At 42.0% G+C, this 19,394-nt stretch overlaps 1 protein-coding gene across 3 annotated transcripts in view; it reads right to left on the reverse strand.

Annotated features, from left to right (window-relative positions):
* The window catches only part of LOC124716897, a 289,921-nt gene that overhangs the window by 17,717 nt on the left and 252,810 nt on the right, over positions 1-19,394 (reverse strand). For all 3 annotated transcript variants that reach the window (XM_047243455.1, XM_047243453.1, XM_047243452.1), the window contains one exon: positions 10,697-11,056. In XM_047243455.1, coding sequence (XP_047099411.1) covers positions 10,697-11,056 — 360 coding nt within the window. The remainder of the gene's footprint in view (positions 1-10,696; positions 11,057-19,394) is intronic.

Raw genomic sequence — 19,394 nt, forward strand, 5'->3', positions numbered from 1 at the left:
TTTCTTCAAATACAAGCATTAACCCATGACACAATTTGGTTGAGGTTAAAGCTTATGAAACAAATGTATGTGTGGTGTTGCTGCCAGACACCACACTTGCTAGGTGGTAGCCTTTAAATCGACCGCGGTCCGTTAGTCTACGTCGGACCCACGTGTCGCCACTGTCAGTGATTGCAGACCGAGCGCCGCCACACGGCAGGTCCAGAGAGACTTACTAGCACTCGCCCCAGTTGTACGGACGACGTAGCTAGCGATGCACACTGACGAAGCCTCGCTCATTTGCAGAGCAGATAGTTAGAATAGCCTTCAGCTAAGTCAATGGCTACGACCTAGCAAGGCGCCATTAATAGTACATTGCGTGTATCTGCAGAGTCTCACTTGTATCGTCAAGAGCGATGTATCACAATGATGGATTAAAGTTAAGTATTCCAGTATCTACGTACTTTTCTTTATAGCATTCATTACGTATACTGTTTCAGACCTATCTCTAGCCTGCGTGGGTTAATGCGTGCATATCGGCTTCCTCACTCAGGTAGTGTTCATAGTGTTGGCTAACTGCTAACACTACATATATTGGCGACGAGCCAATAGAGTTTGTATTGATTTGCTTGTGTCATGGCTTCGCCACAATCTCCAGATGTACTGTCCGAATTTTATCGCTTGCAGAATCAGCAGACGCAGGCGTTATTAAAGGCCCTTGGACAGCTCGTTCAGGGTCAACGTGCAATGCAAAACGACGCGGCAGCCGCCGCTTCACCGCTACTGCAGCCACAACATGCTGTTGCACCCCCATTCCGGCCATTTGACCCGGCTATGGAAAGCTGGACGGAGTGGTCACGCCAATTTGGATTCCATCTCCCCGCCTACAGAATTCAAGGTAACGAGCGGCAGCCTTTTTTCTTGGCCTGTGTAGGTGCGTCCACCTACCGTGTGATAGTGAAATTGTTTCCCCGACGCGACGTAGCGACTCTGTCCTATGAAGAAATTTTGTCGGCATTAGATGCCTATTTCAAAGAAACAGTCAATGTCGTTGCAAAAAGGTATACGTTCTTTCGTACAAAATGTACGGCCGGTCAGACTAATAGGGAGTGGGTTGCAACTTTGCAGGGCCTTACTAGGGATTGTGCGTTTGAGTGTGAATGTGGCCTCCCTTATTCAGATACAATGGTACGTGATGCAATTGCACAGAACGTTTCTGATGTTCGTATCCGGGAACGGATTTTGAAACTAGTCAATCCCTCCCTTCAACAAGTGATAGACATATTGGATGGGCAAGACACACTTGACTTTGCACAGGAATCATTTGAAACTTCGCCAGCCGTGTGTCACATTAACCGGCCCGCTGGGCGCGCTGCACGGAATGATAAACAGCCCTCGCACTCGTCAGCGCAGCTGCCGCCTAGCTCTCCACATGTGCCGTGTAAGCGAGCAAATGCAGTGAAATCATGCCCGCGGTGTGCGACTAGACATTTGCGTGAACATTGCCTGTTACGCCAAGCTATTTGCTTTTACTGTAATAAAAAAGGACATGTTCAGAGTGTTTGCCAGAAAAAGCTCAGATTCGACACTCACAACCATTCCAGGCCCTTTGCTTCGCACCGGAATCGAACCAAGAATACTCAGGCTTGTGAACCTTCGCACATGGACATTCAAGTAGTTAATTCCACTCTGCCCAGTGCCACTCTCTCTAAAAGTGACTGTGTGGGTCCCACAAAAAATGTGCGTCGACGTCGCCGGAAATCACGTCAATTAGCAAGTGATTCTGTACCAGTGTCTGTTCAAATTGCGAGAGACAGTCGCTCTTGTCAGCAGGACAATAAACTTTTTGTAGACTTGGACATTCATGGCAACGTGATCCCATTCCAGCTCGATACCGGAGCTGCAGTTTCCTTGGTCAATAAAGACACGTACAAACAACTGGGCACACCTCCGTTGCGTGCCGCAAATGTTACGTTAAATGGTTATTCAGGTCAGAATATCCCTGTGTTAGGACAGTGCAGCCTTCTTGCAACATACAAGGGACAAACAAAACTTGTGTCATTTTACGTACTTCATTCTTCTTCTGCAGTGAACTTGTTTGGTTTAGATTTATTTCAGTTGTTTAACTTGTCTATAGTAAATCAGGTCCTATCAGTGAACCAGACTGTGCCTTCAGCCAGTGTTTCTAGTCTATGTGAAGAATTTGCAGACATTTTTGCACCGGGCCTAGGTTGCGCTAAGAACTATAAGGCCCATTTGGAACTGAAAGTCAAGGCGCAACCGAAATTTTTCCGAGTGCGCAATGTTCCCCACGCATTGCGTGATGAGGTCGCAAGAACCTTACACGATTTGGAATCACAAGGTGTGATTGAACGTGTGCAGGCTACTCTCTGGGCATCACCCTTAGTAATTTTGCCAAAACCTTCCAGAAAATTGAGACTTTGTGTGGACTTCAAGGCTACGGTGAATCCACAACTCGTGATTGCAACTTATCCTTTACCCCGCCCGGACGATCTTTCTGACAAACACTGCAGCAAACTATCTGGACGATATTGTGATCTCCGGAAAGACAGAATGCGAACGCACCTTTCGCCAGTTGAAATTGGCGTTGCTGTCAAATACTTGCCTTATGCCATTAGATCCCCAGAAACCTTTTGTTGATGGTAGATGCATCGGATTTCGGGATCGGTGCTGTGCTTGCGCACAAAGATGGATCGCATGATCGCCCTATTGCCTTTGTGTCCAAATTGCTCTCGTCTGCACAAAGAAATTATTCACAGATCGAGAAAGAAGCCTTGGCTCTCGTATTTGGTATTACAAAGTTTCATGATTTCTTGTATGGTCGTCACTTTATCATCATCACAGACCACAAACGTTTGACATCGCTTTTTCATCCGACCAAGCCTGTACCTCCACGTACAGCGCAGAAATTCATTCGCTGGTCAATTTTCCTCTCGCAGTACCGCTACGATATCTTGTATCGATCCACTGCTAAGCACGGAAACGCCGATGCGTTGTCCCGTTTGCCTGTTGCTGAGGAAAGAGCATTCGATTCTTCCGAACTTGCTTGCATGTTCATTGATGCGGAAACCGATGACGTGGTCGAATCGTTTCCGATTGATTTTCATCATGTAGCTACAGCCACAGCTGCTGACCCTGTCCTTGCTACAGTTTTGCGTTTTGTTGCTACTCAATGGCCCTTGTCAAAGTCACGGATCGCGGATCCGTTGGTTCGTCGATTTTTTACTCACAAGGAGAGACCACACTTACTAGGTGGTAGCCTTTAAATCGGCCGCGGTCCGTTAGTATACGTCGGACCTGCGTATCGCTACTGTCAGTGATAGCAGACCGAGCGCCACCACACGGCAGGTCTGGAGAGACTTACTAGCACTCGCCCCAGTTGTACGGACGACGTAGCTAGCGATGCACACTGACGAAGCCTCGCTCATTTGCAGAGCAGATAGTTGGAATAGCCTTCAGCTAAGTCAATGGCTACGACCTAGCAAGGTGCCATTAATAGTACATTGCATGTATCTGCAGAGTCTCACTTGTATCGTCAAGAGCGATGTACCACAATGATGGATTAAAGTTAAGTATTCCAGTAGCTACGTACTTTTCTTTATAGCATTCATTACGTATACTGTTTCAGACCTCACGCCCATCTGCGTGAGCTTAGCGCGTGCCTTTCGACTACGAGTGGCGTGGCTGTCTTGTTATGCCACAACAGTATGAACATGTTCTACTCACACTGTCCACTTTTTACACAGAAACTTTTTACTTTGTGCCATGCATCTATGACAGGAAAACTGAGACATACACACCACATATCTCATATCAATACTGTCTCTACATTGTAGGTAGTTCCCGCAATGGACCACAAACTGTTTCATTATCCATTTTGCAACAGATAATCCATCTAATTGATGACACAAAACAACAGCAACTATGTAATGGTTATTAAATTGCTGCAGGGCTTTCACAGTGTTATTCTTATTAGTAGTTGTCAGACATAAAGCTTTGGTCTTCCAGTTTCTACCAGTTCAGAAGGAAGGCTTCCAGCAATGAAGTAATTTACAAACAGTAAGTATAGCACATGCATTTAATTTGCTTGCTTTCTAATAGGGGTGTAGAGTGTGGGTGAACCAAGAGTTGCTAGGGGGACAAGTGGTGCAACAAATGCTATCATCCTTTTCTGAAGAGATGTTATAGGTAACACTTGAAGTGCACTAAAAAGTGCTTGATAATTCTTTTAAAAAAGGCTGTTAGAAATAAGCAGAACCATTATTTCATTACATTATGAAACACCTACAGAAACTAGCTTTCATCATTCTAACAATAAAAGTGTTCAAATAGTATTCTACTGTTTGGTTAGGCACTGATGTTGATGACATTAGTGGTGGGCGGTACTAGATAATGGCTTATTGCACTCAGGGGTAATGGCCTCAGAAATGTTGGGAAACACTGCTCTAAAAGCTACAAAAAATAGGAAATCCAATGGGTTAAATGCTATCAATATGGAACTGTGGAAATATTGAAAAGAAGCACGAAATCACCGAAGGATGCTAAAGGCAAGAGTAAATAATATTTTAAAATGGGTGATAAAAATAAATGTAAAAACTATAGGAGTATAAGCATCTGGATTCAGCCACAAATTATAGGCCAAAAACCTAAGTGCGAGACTAAAAAACTGTCATCGAAAAACTAATATCTGAAGAACAATTAGGTTTTAAAAACAGACAAACAACTACTAACAATGTTTTTACACTACAACAAGTTACAGAAAAAGAGGTGAGAACTCAATAGGGAAACTCATCTTGCTTTTAGAGATTTTGAAAAGGCATTAGATAATAACATGAACATAGAAATTTAATGATGCAATGAGGCTGTCCAGCTTATCTCCTACAGGGTTTATGAGTACATACACAAACACCAAAATGGTTGTCGATACGGGAATCATAATCACGAAGCCAATAAACACAAACAAAAAGGAAAAACAAGCAGAGCTTCCCAGATATGCTCAATAATGTTCATGTCTGGGGAGTCTGGTGGCCAGCAGAAGTGTTTAAACTCATAAGAGTGTTTCTGGAACCACTCTGTAGCAATTCTGGACCTGTAGGGTGTCGCATTGTCCTGTTGGAATTTTCCAAGTCCATCAGAATGTGTGATGGACATGAATGGATGCAGGTGACAGGCAGGATGCTTACGTACATGTCATCTGTCAGAGTCATATCTAGATGTATCAGGGGTCGTTTATCACTCCAACTGCACACGCCCTATACCATTACAGAGCCTCCATGAGCTTGAACAGTCTGCTGCTGACATGCAGAATCCATGGATTCACGAGATTGTCTCCGTACCCGTACACGTCCACGTCCATTCGCTCAATACAATCTGAAGCGAGACTTGTCCGACCAGGCAACTTGTTTCCAGTCATCCACAGTCCAGTATCAGTGTTGAGGGGGCCCACGTGAGTTGTAAAGCTTTGTGTCGTGCAGCCATCAGGGATACACTAGTGAGCCTTCGGCTCCGAAAACCCATATCAATGATGTCTCGTTGAATGGTTTGGACAGTGACACTTGTTGATGGCCCAGCACTGAAATCTGCAGCAACTGCGGAAAGGTTGCACTTCTGTCACATTGAACAATTTTCTTCAGTTGTCATTGGTCCTGTTCTTGCAGGATCCTTTTCTGGCCACAGGAATGTCGAAGATTTGATGTTTTACCAGATTCCTGACATTCACAGTACACTCATGAAATGGTCATACAGGAATACCCCTACTTCATTGCTACCTCGGAGATGTTGTGTCCCACCGCTCGAGCGCTGACTATAACACCACATTCAAACTCACCTAAATCTTGATAACCTTCCATTGTAGCAGTTCTAACTGATCTGACAGTTGTGGGATTGCATTGCTGACTGTATTGCCGTATTCTGCCTGTTTACATACCAGTTTCTTTTGTGCTTCAGTGTATATGCGGCTGACCTAGCAATGATTCCAGAGAATGGAGGTGACCTTCAGACGCAAATCTACAAGTTGCAGCAGATAGCCATATAATACAACCTAACAACCTAAACTTCTCTGTACTTCCAGGGAAAAACTGCAACTATCTTAAATACTGATGAAATTGAAGTGGAAGACATGAATGAGTGTATTAACTTCCCCTTGGAATTTTTAAATACCAACAATCCTGCAGGCTTAAAGCAATGTTAACTACATCTTAAAGTTTGAACTCAGTCATGGTACAATGAAATTTTAACAGAAATGTGGGATAATGGAACAGTATATGATTGGTTGTTGAAAGTATAAAAGACAATGTGATTTATGCAGATATTCTTGCTGATTTTCGTACAGGAGAAATAGTTTTAAAACTGAGAAAAGGCAGTTTCCAATGCTGAATTATCCTTCGCATTTAAGCAACAACAGTTTCCCATTAAGGATTTGTAGTGACTCGCCAATCATTCAAAGTGCCGCCGCGCAATTACGCACTTCCTCTACATGCGGCGCTGTCTGCAAGCCATGCTGCAGCCGCGCCACCTAAGCGGCCAGCCAGCCAGCGGCCGCTGGACTTGGACTCAGTGTTCATTCGAATGTTACCTTGTTCACATGTCTTGCTTTGTCAACTTGCTCAGTGACTTATATGTGTTGTGTCGTTTTGGAATATATGTGTTCAACTTGACATTATAACAATTGGCGACAAGGTAGTGGATTTTTCCTTTTCATCGTTGACCCACAGGTTTCCATGGCTACTGTCGAGCAACTATTGCAAGGTCTCATTGAACAGCAAATGCTTCTAACATCGGCGATTCGTGATTTCATCGCGGCATCAAATGCGGGGCGTTTCTCGTCGTTGTCTATACCTCCTTTTCCTCTTTACGACGAGACAGCGGAAGACTGGTCTGATTACAAAAAATGCCTTCAACAGCACTTCTTGGCATTTCATGTCACGGACGAACAAACATTTAAGTCTCTGTTCCTTTCATGGATTTCACCTCAAATGTATCGGTTGTTGTCACAATTGGCTCCTTTGAAAGATCCTGCGTCTTTGTCCTTTGCTGAAATGTGCACACTTCTGTCTGTCTATTTTCTAAAGCAAACACATGTGGTAGCCTCTCATGTTGCCTTTTATCATTGTCAAAAACAACTGCATCAATCTTATCGCGCTTGGGCTGCTAAACTTCAGGGCCTCAGTCGAAAGTGTCAATTTGTTACTGACGTCCACAAAGATTCCTATGCCAATTCCATGGTATGGGATGCCATTATCCGGTCGGCACCCGACAAAGAAGTTTGGCAACATGCCCTTCAGTTGGCAAATCCGACTCTAGATGAAATCCTATCCATCGTGCAGTCCTTTGAAATTTCTCGTGCCGCTGGGGTGCAAATAGAGGTGTGGGGTGATGTCGGGGCAATACAACTTCTGTCAGCTGTTGACGACGCGTGCGGTGCATCCCTGCTGGCCGATGTGGCCGCAGTACGCTCCCACGCGCAGCCTTGGCCTAACCATACACAACCCTCTAAGAAACTGCAGCAAAACCCACGGCAACTTCCTTCATGTCGGCGGTGTTTTACGAAACACTCATGGGAGGACTGACCCAACGTTGGACCGTGTGTCACAATTGCAAAAAGAAGGGTCATGTGTCTGCCGTTTGCAAATCCGACCGCATACATGATATTCATGACCGTGATGCTGATTCTGCTTCTGTCTTGTCTGTCAGTTGCACTTCTTCCCTTTCAGGGAAGTTATTCCTCACTGTCCAAATCCTTGGTTGGGATGTTCTCAAACGTATCTTCAGTTGGGTTCTCCATTCCTATCACCTGTCACTCGGCAATTACAGATGTACAATGAACAGAAGATTTCTCTCTTGGGACAATTTAATGCTGAGGTACCTTACAAATCCGTTGTTCGCACTTTTCCCATATTTGTGGTCGACCAGAGTACTGCAGAGAATCTTTTTGATTTCGATGCCTTTCGCATTTTTGGGTTCTCCATAGATGACTCTGTCAATATTGTCTCTGATGCTATTCCTTATGCTCAACTGGATTCCTTGTCGACAACATTTTCGCCCCTTTTTTCTCCTGGGTTAGGCCATGCAAATGACTTTGAAGCGCATGCAAATGACTTTGAAGCACATTTCACGCTCAAACCCACTGCTCGGCCCAAGTTTTTTTCGGGCTCGGCACATTCCTGTGGCCCTTCGTGATCGGGTAAAACGGGAGCTGGATCATCTCACTAATTCTTGCGACCTGTCACTTCCAGTGAGTTGTCCTCCCCTGTCATTGTTGTTGCTATGCCCAATGGTGATATTCGTCTCTGTGGGGATTTTAAAGCCACTGTAAATGTGCAATGCCTCATCGACACTTACCCTAAGCCCTGACCTGAAGAATTGTTCACTAAACTTGCAGGAGACCAGTATTTTTCTAAAACTGACCTGTCAGAAGCTTATCATCAACTTCCTCTCGACACTGCTTCCCGGCAGTTTCTGGTCCTTACCACGCCTTTCGGCCTCTATCAGTACCAACGATTGCCATTCGGGGTTGCCAGCGGCCCTGCTCTTTCAGCGATTTTTGGAACAATTATTGCTCCCTGTCCCTGGGTGTATAAATTACATGGATGACATTGTTGTCACTGGCTCCACCACGGAAGAACATCTTCAAAATCTCCGCACACTTTTTCATGTCTTACAGACTGCCGGTCTTAAGTGTAGTCTTCAGAAATCACAATTTTTTCAAGCTTCTATCACGTACTTGGGGTTTCAACTCTCTCGATGGTATTCATCTGCTTCAGCAAACTGTCGCTGCGCTCGATGCCCTTCCTCACCCTACATCTGTTAAGGAACTGCAGGCCTTCTTGGGGAAAATAGCATACTATCACAAGTTTTTACCGTCTGCTGCATCAGTGGCTCAGCCGTTGCATCGCCTGTTGCATAAAAACGTGCCTTTTCACTGGTTCGCGTCATGCGATGAGGCTTTCCAGCAATTGAAGACTATGCTGAAACAGGCCCCGTGCCTGGCTACTTATCGACCTCGCCAACATCTTGTTCTTGCCACGGACGCCTCTCAATAAGGGGTCGGTGCAGTCCTTACGCACCGTTTTTCTGACGGCTCTGAACAACCCATTGCTTATGCCTCCAAAACGCTCACGGATGCACAAAAAAAGTATTCTCAAATTGAAAAAGAAGCTTTGGCCATTATTTATGCACTCCATAAGTTTGGTGTTTTTCTCTATGGATCCAAATTTCATCTTGTTACGGATCACAAACCACTTGTTTCCTTGTTTCATCTATCATCGTCACTTCCCGACAAGGCTGCACACCGCCTCCAGCGTTGAGCTCTTTACTTGTCTCGTTTCAACTATGAGATTCATTTCCGGCCAACGGCTCAACATGCAAATGCTGATGCCTTCCCATGGGTCCTCATCTGGCATTCAATAGGGACTAACTTTTGTGTTTCCACCTGGATGTTGCCGAGCAGCGGGTTGTGGACGGATTCCCCATCACCGGGGACCGGCGGGCAGCTGCTACGGGTTCTGATCCTACCCTCTCCCGGGTTTTACACTGTATTCAAGAAGGGTTGACCAGATTGTCCGTCTGCTAAGACTTCTGACCCGTTGCGGAACTACTATGCCACCACGCAATTACACGCGTCCTCTACATGCGGCACTGTCTGCCAGCCATGCAGCAGCCGCGCCACCTAAGTGGCCAGCCAGCCAGCGGCTGCTGGACTTGGACTCAGTGTTCATTCGAATGTTACCTTGTTCACATGTCTTGCTTTGTCAACTTGCTCGTTTTGAAATATATGTGTTCAACTTGACGTTATAACAGGATTCTTTTGCCATGATGACCAACAATTCCAAAGGTCAAACAGTGAACACAGTAGGAATATTTCTGTTAGAAACCAGTTTTCAGGCATGGGCAGCTTTATGTTATATTCTCAAAGATTTGACATTCAAGTGACATAAAAACAAAGGTTTTACCTACTCATCATTGTGGAAAGGTGATTCACACAAATCTAAAACAGCTTAAGGTTAAACATTTTTCAAATATAAGAATCATTCTTTAAGTACCTCTTTTTTTTTTACTACAGCTACCAGAATCTTAATGTGAAATATTTTAAGGATATTTTTAGTTTTCAAATACACACACTGTTCTTTTTTAATCTTTGTTTGTTCACTTACTTATATTAACTGTATAATAAAATGCCTTAATCTTTTGTAAAATACCCATAATGTAAATTATAAAATTAACATTGTAATATTGCATGTAATTATATGTTATGACTTTATTTTTATACCTTACTTTTGGTATGATCAATCCTTAACAAAACAGTTTGACACTATACACTATTTGCCAAAAAAGTCTTAAATGAAGATATTAAGAGGTTTACCAGTTTTGGTTTTGACTTTTTCACTAAGCAGTGGGTGAATAATCCAAAACAAATAAAATAAACATACTTTGATTTTTGCGTCTTCACTGTAAATGTTATACGGGTTTAACATGAAACATGTAACACATTAACTCATTTGTAAACCAATCAGATGTTTCAGTCTGTTTTACACATGGGAGATGAATTCTTTAAGGAACTGGGAGGGGGAGGGGGGTGTTTACTTGCCAATATCTTATACTATTAAGACCCATTTCTCAAAAAAGTTGTTCTTTCAGGAATCCTTCTCCACAATATTAATTAAGTCGAAAACTTCGAGAAATCAACACAGAAACTTACCTTGTTGTATCTGCCGTAATGCGCAATGGGTTCCCTGACAGCCCTAGCTCCTGTAGTTCACGGTTATCTCTGAAGATCCCCTCAGGCAGACTCCTGATTTTATTGTAGGCCAGGTTCAGCCTCTTGACATTCGTCAGGTGTGTGAACACATCTCGGTCCAGTGAACTGATGTCATTCCGGTCCAGAATTACATCCTCAAGCTTGCTAGCATCTCTGAAGACATCATTGTCCAAAGATCTCAAGTTAGGATTGTTTTGAACAAGCAGATGCTTCAAGTCTCTGGTGTCACGGAAGAGATCCCTTGGGAGTGATCTGAGCTTTGTGTCCGTTATGTTTAAATATTCCAGACGAGGAACGTGCCTGTGGAAAGAAAATTTGATGTGCCAGAAAGCAGAGTACTCATAATTATTTATAGCAGAAGACAATGTAAGCCAACATTCACATCTACTACTAAAATACCTGTACATACTTCCACCATCTACATCTGAACTTTGCCAACCACTGTGAAGTGCATGGCAACAGTACATCCAACTGTACCAGTTATTAGGGTTTCTTCCCATTTGATTCATGTATGGAGGCTGCGAAGAATGATTGTTAAAATGCCTCTGTGTGCATTGTAATTAACCTATTCTTGTCCTCACAATCCCTATCAGAGAGATATATAGGGGGGATTTAGTATATTCCTATAGTCATCATTTAAAGCCAGTTCTTGAAGATTTGTAAGTATGCTTTCTCAGGATGGTTAACATCTATCTTCAAGAATCTCCCAAGTTCAGTTTGTTCAGGATCACTGTGTGACTCTCCATGGGTCAAACAAACCTGTGACCATTTGTGCTGCCCTTCTCTGTATATGTTCAATATCTCCTGTTAAGTCCTATTTGGTATAGGTCCCAAACACTTTTGCGATCTTCTACAATGGCTTGCATGAGTGATTTGTAAGTAGTCTCTTTTGCAGACTGATTGCATTTTCCCAGTATTCTACCAATAAACAGAGGTCTGCCACAGCCTATGTGATCTTTCCATTTCATATCCCTTCAAGGCAAAGAACACAGATATTTGCATGAGTTGGTTGATTCCAATTGTGACCCACTGATATTATAGTCATAGAATACTACAATTTTTTCATTTTGTGAATTGCACAATTTTACACTTCTGAACATTAAAATATCACAAAATGACTAATACTAGTGGTAGACTGAAGAAAGTAAAAGCTACAAAAAAAGAGGGAAGGGGGATGAGGTTTGCCAATGACGCTATACTTCCGTCAGAGATTGTAAAGGCGTTGGAAGACCAGCTGAATGGAATGCTTAGTGTCTTGAAATGAGCTTATAATATAAACATCAACAAGAGTGAAACAAGACTGATGCAGTATAGGGAAATTAAATCCAGTAATGTTAATGGAATTGGATTTGAAAATGAGACACTAAAAGTAGAATATCAGTTTTGCTCTTTGGCCAGCAAGTCAACTACAGCTGCCCGAAAAAGATGGGATATAAAATGCAGACTGGCAATGGCAAGAAAATGACTCCCGAAAAGTGATATTTGTTAACATGTAACAGAAATTTAAGTTTTAGGGACTCTTTTCTGAAGACATTTGTAAGGTGTGTAGCCATGTAAGGAAGTGAAATGTGGAACTGATATGCCAATGATGAACGGCTCAGGCTAGAAAATTATAGAACCTATTGACATGTGGTGTCATAGAAGAATGCTTTAGATCAGGGCTTCCCAACGTGTGGCCCGTGGACCCCTTAAGGGTCTGCTGGCTCTTTCTAGGAGTTCTGCAGCCATATTTCACCAAATCGTGTAAAATAATGAGTAAAATTATTGAATAAAATGTGAAAATGAAATTCATCATTTTTTTTTTCCCTTCCTCGTGTGAAAAACATGTGTACTTTTACTTCAGGTCGTATTCCCAAGCAGCCTTTGCGGTTCCTAAGTGAGAACGAATACACAGTTTGGTGCCAGAGAATGCGGCTTCTCTGATCGACTGTTTCGCAACAATATGGGGGTCGTTTGTGTGCCAGCTCACAGCGCTAGATGCGCTGAAACCTTTTACGCATGCACGGATCGAGCTTTGTCGAAGAAGCTCCACAGTCGGATTTATTATGTGAAAACGCTGCAAGTACTCCATTGGTTGCAATATCCTGTAGAAGTGGAATAACCAAGAAGCGTAAGTACAACGAAAGCTATTTAGAAGTGGGCTTTATGGAGACAAAGAAGGGTAAAGCTCAGTGTGTAATTTGTGTGCGAGTCGTCCTGAACAGTTCAATGGTTCCAGTTAAATTGCACCATCATTTTGAAGGTACTCACCCAGATTTCCAAAATAGAGACATCAATTTTTTTTCAAAAGGAAGAGTGCTGAACTAGCTGCTACTCAGCATTGCATAAAAACTTGTGCAAAAACAATTAATAAAAATTCATTAAAAGCTTCTTTCTTGGTTATTTATCGAGTGGCAAAAACAGGCAAAGCTCATACCATTGCAGAAAATCTCATAAAGCCGTGTGTTAATGATATTGTTTTCTTGCATGCTAGACGAATTGGGAACATGGCGCATGCATTAAGAAGCTTTCAGTTCCCATGGGTTTCGCTCTGAAATTTAAAGTTATTGTGCTCTTGGCTGACGAGGGGTCCGCCATGGATTTTTGACTGAAGAAGGGGTCCGCCAGCTGAAAAGGTTAGGAATCCCTGCTTTAGATTATTTGGGTAGATCCAGTATCTAATGAAGACATGCTTAGTTAAATTATGGAGAAAAGGAATTTATGGCACAGCTTGACTAAAAGAAGGAATCAGTTGATAGGGTGCATTCTGAGCCATCTAGGAAGGAACTCTGGGGCCTAAAAATTGTAAAGATTTTCACACACACTGTTTTATTCATCACCGAGTTCCAGTACAGCACTCATGGCTGCCGCATCACGGTCACAAAGTGGGGCCGAGGCAGCTTCAGATAAGTTTTTTCAGTCTGACGATAATGTGTGGGTTTGTAGTATCATCTTGACAATGTCCACTATCGACAAACGGCAGTTACTTTTATTCTGAAGAAGGTTGGGTTATCCCAACTGAAACCTAGGTAAATTTAGGTACACTTTGCAGCTGAGGCTGTTGATTATTAAAATTAAAAGTTAACAAATTTCTCTTCTTCAGAAATGCTGTTCTTGCCCTTGCGTCTAGATTTTATATCCTCTCTATTTCAACCATCACTGTTATTTTACTGCCCAAGTAGCTAATCCCTAAGTGTGTCATTTCCTAATCTAATTCCCTCAGCATCACCTGATTTAATTCAACTACATGCCATTATCCTCATTTTGCTTTTGTTGATGTTCATCTTATATCCACCTTTCCAAGACACTGTCCAAGTCCTTTGCCATCTGTGATATAATAATAATGCCATCTGCAAACCTTATAGTTTTTATTTCTTCTCCCTGAGCTTCTAGTCTAAATTTTTCTTTGGTTTCCTTTACTGTTTGCTCAGTGTACAGACTGAACAACACTGGGGATAGGCTACAACCCTGTCTCACACCCTTCTCAGCCACTGCTTCGTTTTCATGTCCCTTGACTCTTATAACTGCCATCCAGTTTCTGTACACGTTGTAAATAGTCTTTTGCTCCCTATATTTTATCCCTATTACCTTCAGAATGTCAAAGAGAGTATTCGAGTTAACACTGCCAAAAGGTTTCTCTAAGCATACAAATGCTATGAATGTCTGTCTCTAAGCTCTGTCCCATGTGGTGTAATTTGCAGCTGTTAAGTCAGCCACATAACGCTTTGATTACTGCAGGGGCACGTTCTGTACATGGGCTTTCCCCTGTATTTGTCACACTTACAGCATGGATTGTCTGAAAATGGATACAAGTGTCCAAAACTAGTCAACATCAAGAAATAAAAAATGTATACTTCTCAATGCAACTTACAATGAAGCCACAACCATTTATTTCAATTAAAAGACAAGCTGAGGACTTGTTTTTCACTTCCAGCATGCTGCAAGTTCGTAGTTATAAACAGAGGTTTGCCTTTCCTTAACCTATGTTCTAAAATAAGTCATTGGATCAGTACTGCCTCGTGTGTGCCTAGAGTTCTCTGGAATCCAAAGTGATCTTCACCGAGATCAACTTCTACCAATATTTTTTCTTCTGTATTCAATAAAGAATTCGTATTAGTATTTTGCAACCATGACTTACTAAACTGTTCTCATCTACTTTCTTTGGAATTGGATTTATTATATTCTTCCTGAAGCCTGAGGGTACTTTGCCTGTTTCGTATCTCACACAGCAGTTGGAAGAGTCTTGTCATGGCTGGTTCTCCCAAGGCTATCAATAATTCTGATGGAATGTCACCTACTCCTGGGGCCTTGTTTTGACTTAGATCTTCCATGCTCTGTCAAATTCTTCTTTCAGTATCATTTCTCCATCTCATTTTCATCTGTGCCCTCCTCCATTTCTATAATATTGCCTGCAACTTCATATCCCTTGTATAGACCATCTATGTACTCCTTCCATCTTTCAGCTTTCCCATCTTAGAGCTTGATATTCATACAGCTGCTTCCCTCTTCTCCAAATGCCTCTTCAATTTTCCTGTACACAGTATCTATCTTTCTCCTAATGACATATGTTTCTAAATCCTTACATTTGTCCTCTAGTCATCCCTGCTTAGCTATTTTGCACTTCCTGTCAATCTCATATTTTAGAGGTTTGTATTCCCTTTCACCTGCTTCATTTGCTGCATCTTTATACTTCCTTCTTTCATCAGTTAAATTCATTATCTCCAGCATTATCCAAGGATTTCTACTACACCTTGTATTTTTACCTATTTGATCCTCAACTAACTCCTTCTCTTAAAGCTACCCATTTGTCTTCTACTGTATTCTTTTCCCCTGTTCTAGCCAATCATTGCCTAATGATCCCTCTGAAACTCTCAACAGCCTCTGAATCTTTCAACTTATCCAGGTCCCATCTTCTTAATTTCCTACCTTATTGCAGTTTCTTCAGTTTTAATTTACAGGTCATAATTATAAATTGTGGTCAGAAAAGACATCTGCCCCTGGAAATGTGTTGCAATTGAAAATCTGGTTCCAAAACCTCTGCCTTACCATTATACAATCAGTCTGAATCCTTCCAGTGTCTACAGGCCTCTTGCACATATGTAACCATCTTTGATGACTGTTAAACCATGTGTTAGTGATGATTAAATTATGCTCTGTGCAAAATTCTACGCTGTGGCTTCCTCTTTCTTCCCTTTCCCCCAGTCTATATTGAACTGCAATTTTTCATTCTCTTTCTTTTCCTACTATTGAATTCCAGTCTCCCACCATAATAATTTTCCTTAAATCTCTTCATTATAACTTTTTTTACTGTGGTGGGTGTGAGCTTTGTGTCTATGTTGGCTACGATAATGAGGTCACTATTCTGTTCATAGTAGCTTACTCACATTCCTGTTTTCTTATTAGTTATTAATCCCCTCCTGCATCACCCCTATCTGATTTTGTATTTATAACCCTGTATTCACATGACCAGAAGTTGTGTTTCTCCTGACCCATAATTTTACTAATTCCCTCTATATCCACATATACATTTTCCTTTTTAAATTTTCTAATCTACCTCTGTGATTAAGGGGTCTAACATCCCATGCTCCAGTCTGCAGAATATCAGTTTTGTTTCTCCTGATGACATCCTCCCGCATAGTTTCCCACCTGAATATCCAAGTGGGGCGCTATTTTACATCCGGAATATTTTACTCAGGATGACGACATCACATTTAACCATACAGCAGAGCAGCATGCTCTTAGGAAAAATTACGGCTGTAGTTTCCCCTTGCTCTCAGCCATTGGCAGTACCAGCACAGCAAGACCGTTTTGGCTGATGTTACAAGGCTGTATCAGTTAATCATCCACACTGTTGCCCCTGCAATCATTGAAAAGGCTGCATCCCCTCTTTAGGAACCACATGTTTGTCTGGCCTCTCAACAGATACACTATTAACATGGTTGGACCTATACAGCTGTCTCTATCACTGAGGCATGCAAGGCACCCCACCAATGACAAGATCCATTGTTTATGGTGGGGTGGAGAATATGTGGATAATGTCTGTAAAATTTATTGCAAATAGAGTGAGTAGCACAGAAGTAATAAATCTAAACACCATGCATCATGACACGGCACTTTTTCATGCATCTTACTGTTTATGATGTCATGTCACTCCCTCCCCCCCCCCCCCCCCTGCCCCCGCCTCTTGAACTATGGACCCTGCCATTGGTGGGGAGCCCTGCATGCTTCAGCAATACAGTTAGCCTTGACGTATGTGCAGCCACAACAGAGGGTATCTGTTGAGAGGCCAGACAAATGTATGGTTCCTGAAGAGGGGCAGCAGCCTTTTCAGTAGCTGCAGGGGCAACAGTCTGGATGATTGACTGACCTGGTCTCATAACATCAACCAAAATGGCCTTGCTGTGCTGCTACTGCGAACAGCTGAAAGCAAGGGGAAACTACAGCCGTAACTTTTCCCGAGGTCATGCAGCTCTACTGTATGGTTAAATGATGATGGCATTCTCTTGGGTAAAATATTCCGGAGATAAAATAGCCCCCATTCAGATCTCCGGGCGGGGACTACTCAGGAGAACGTTGTTATCAGGAGAAAGAAAACTGGCATTCTACGGATCGGAGCGTGGAATGTCAGATCACTTAATCGGGCAGGAAGGTTAGAAAATTTAAAAAGGGAAATGGATAGGTTAAAGTTAGATATGGTGGGAATTAGTGAAGTTCAGTGGCAGTAGAAACAGGACTTCTTGTCAAGTGAATACAGTGTTATAAATCAAATAAGGGTAATGCAGGAGTAAGTTTAATGATGCATTTAAAAAAAAAAAAAAAAAACAGGATTGTAGATAAGCTACTATGAACAGCATAGTGAACACATTATTGTAGCCAAGACACACATGAAGTCCACACCCACCACTGTAGTACAAGTTTATATGCCAGCCAGCTCCACAGATGAGGAAGAGATGTATGATAAAGTAAATGGAATTATTCAGATCGTTAAGAGAGACAAAAATTTAATAGCCATGGGACTGGAATTCAATAGTAGGAAAAGGAAGGTAAGGAAAAGTAGTACGTGAATGTGGACGGGGGGAAAGGAATTAATGAGGAAGTCGCCCAGTAGAATTTTGCACAGAGCACAATTTAATCATAGCTAACACTTGGTTTAAGAATCATGAAAGAGAGTTGTATATGGGGAAGGGACCTGGAGATGCTGGAAGGTTTCAGATAGATTATATAATGGTAAGACAGTGATTCTGGAACCAGATTTTAAAGTGTAAGACATTTCCAGGGGGGCAGTTGTGGACTCTGACCACAATTTATTGGTTATGAACTGTAGTAAGGTAGAAATTTAAGGAGGTGGGACCTGGATAAACTGAAAGAACCAGAGGTTGTAGAGAGTTTCAGAGGAAGCATTAGGGTATGATTGACAAGAACAGGGGAAATGAATACAGCAGAAGAAGAAAAATGGGTAGCTTTGAGAGAAGAAATAGTGAAGGTAGCAGAGGATCAAGTAGGTAAAAACACGAGGCTAGTAGAAATCCTTGGGTAACAGAATAGGTATTGAATTTAATTGATGGAGAGAGAAAGTATAAAAATGGAGTAAATGAAGCAGGCAAAAGGGAATATAAACGTCTAAAAAATGAGATCAACAGGAAGTGCAAAATGGCTGAGCAGGAATGGAAGGAGGACAAATGTAGGGATGTGGAAGCATATATCACTAGGGGTAAGATAGATGCCAACTACAGGAAAATTGAAGTGGACTTTGTAGAAAACAGAACCACCTGTATGAATATCAAGAGCTCAGATGGAGAATCAGTGCTAAGCAAGGAAGGGAACTCAGAAAGGAGGCAGGACTATATAGAGGGTCTATGCAAGGAAGATGTACTTGAGGACACACACACACACACACACACACACACACACACACACACACACACACACACACACACACACACACACACACACACACACACACGTGCATGCGTTTATCCCCTTACATAATGTGTATGGATTTAATTAGTGTGTTTATTATAATTACTGTATTTATTACTATCTATTATTTATTGCTCGTGTAATATAGATACTGTAATGTTAACTCACTGAGGATGTCTGGTTACATGCAAGAAGGGACCTGAAAGCTTTGTTTAAATGTGTAAGTAAATAAATAAAACAATAACAATAATATCATTTAGAATCCTAAATCAAGTATAGTGTATCATGAAGTGCATGCCTCAGCAGAGACTGCTCCTATTTTACATACATAGAATGTAAGCACATTGCAGAACCTTATATGAATCACAAATATTATACTACTGCATTGTAGCATGGTGGCTAGGAGTCACTGTGTGGCATGCTGCGGGTTGCCAGTTCAAATCCTAACACCAGCATCTGTTTATTATTTAGTACTTATCTTTTCCAGAAAGTTCTTAAAATATTTTATGTTTGTTTATTCTAAAATATTCAGTGTATGTAAACATAGAAGCAGTCTGGAATAATCAATGTTTCTTGTAATAACAGCTCTCTCCATACAGAAGTTCGGGCCTGCTGGGGCTGTGCATTGATGTCAGTAATGAACGTGCTTTCAGTGTTATCTGTACTTCACTGACGACCCTGGCTTCGGATTTCAACTGATTGTAGTTTCAATGTGACAATATGATAATTGCAGATGCCT

Source organism: Schistocerca piceifrons, chromosome 9 (assembly GCF_021461385.2).
Source record: "Schistocerca piceifrons isolate TAMUIC-IGC-003096 chromosome 9, iqSchPice1.1, whole genome shotgun sequence".
Lineage (NCBI taxonomy): Eukaryota > Metazoa > Arthropoda > Insecta > Orthoptera > Acrididae > Schistocerca > Schistocerca piceifrons.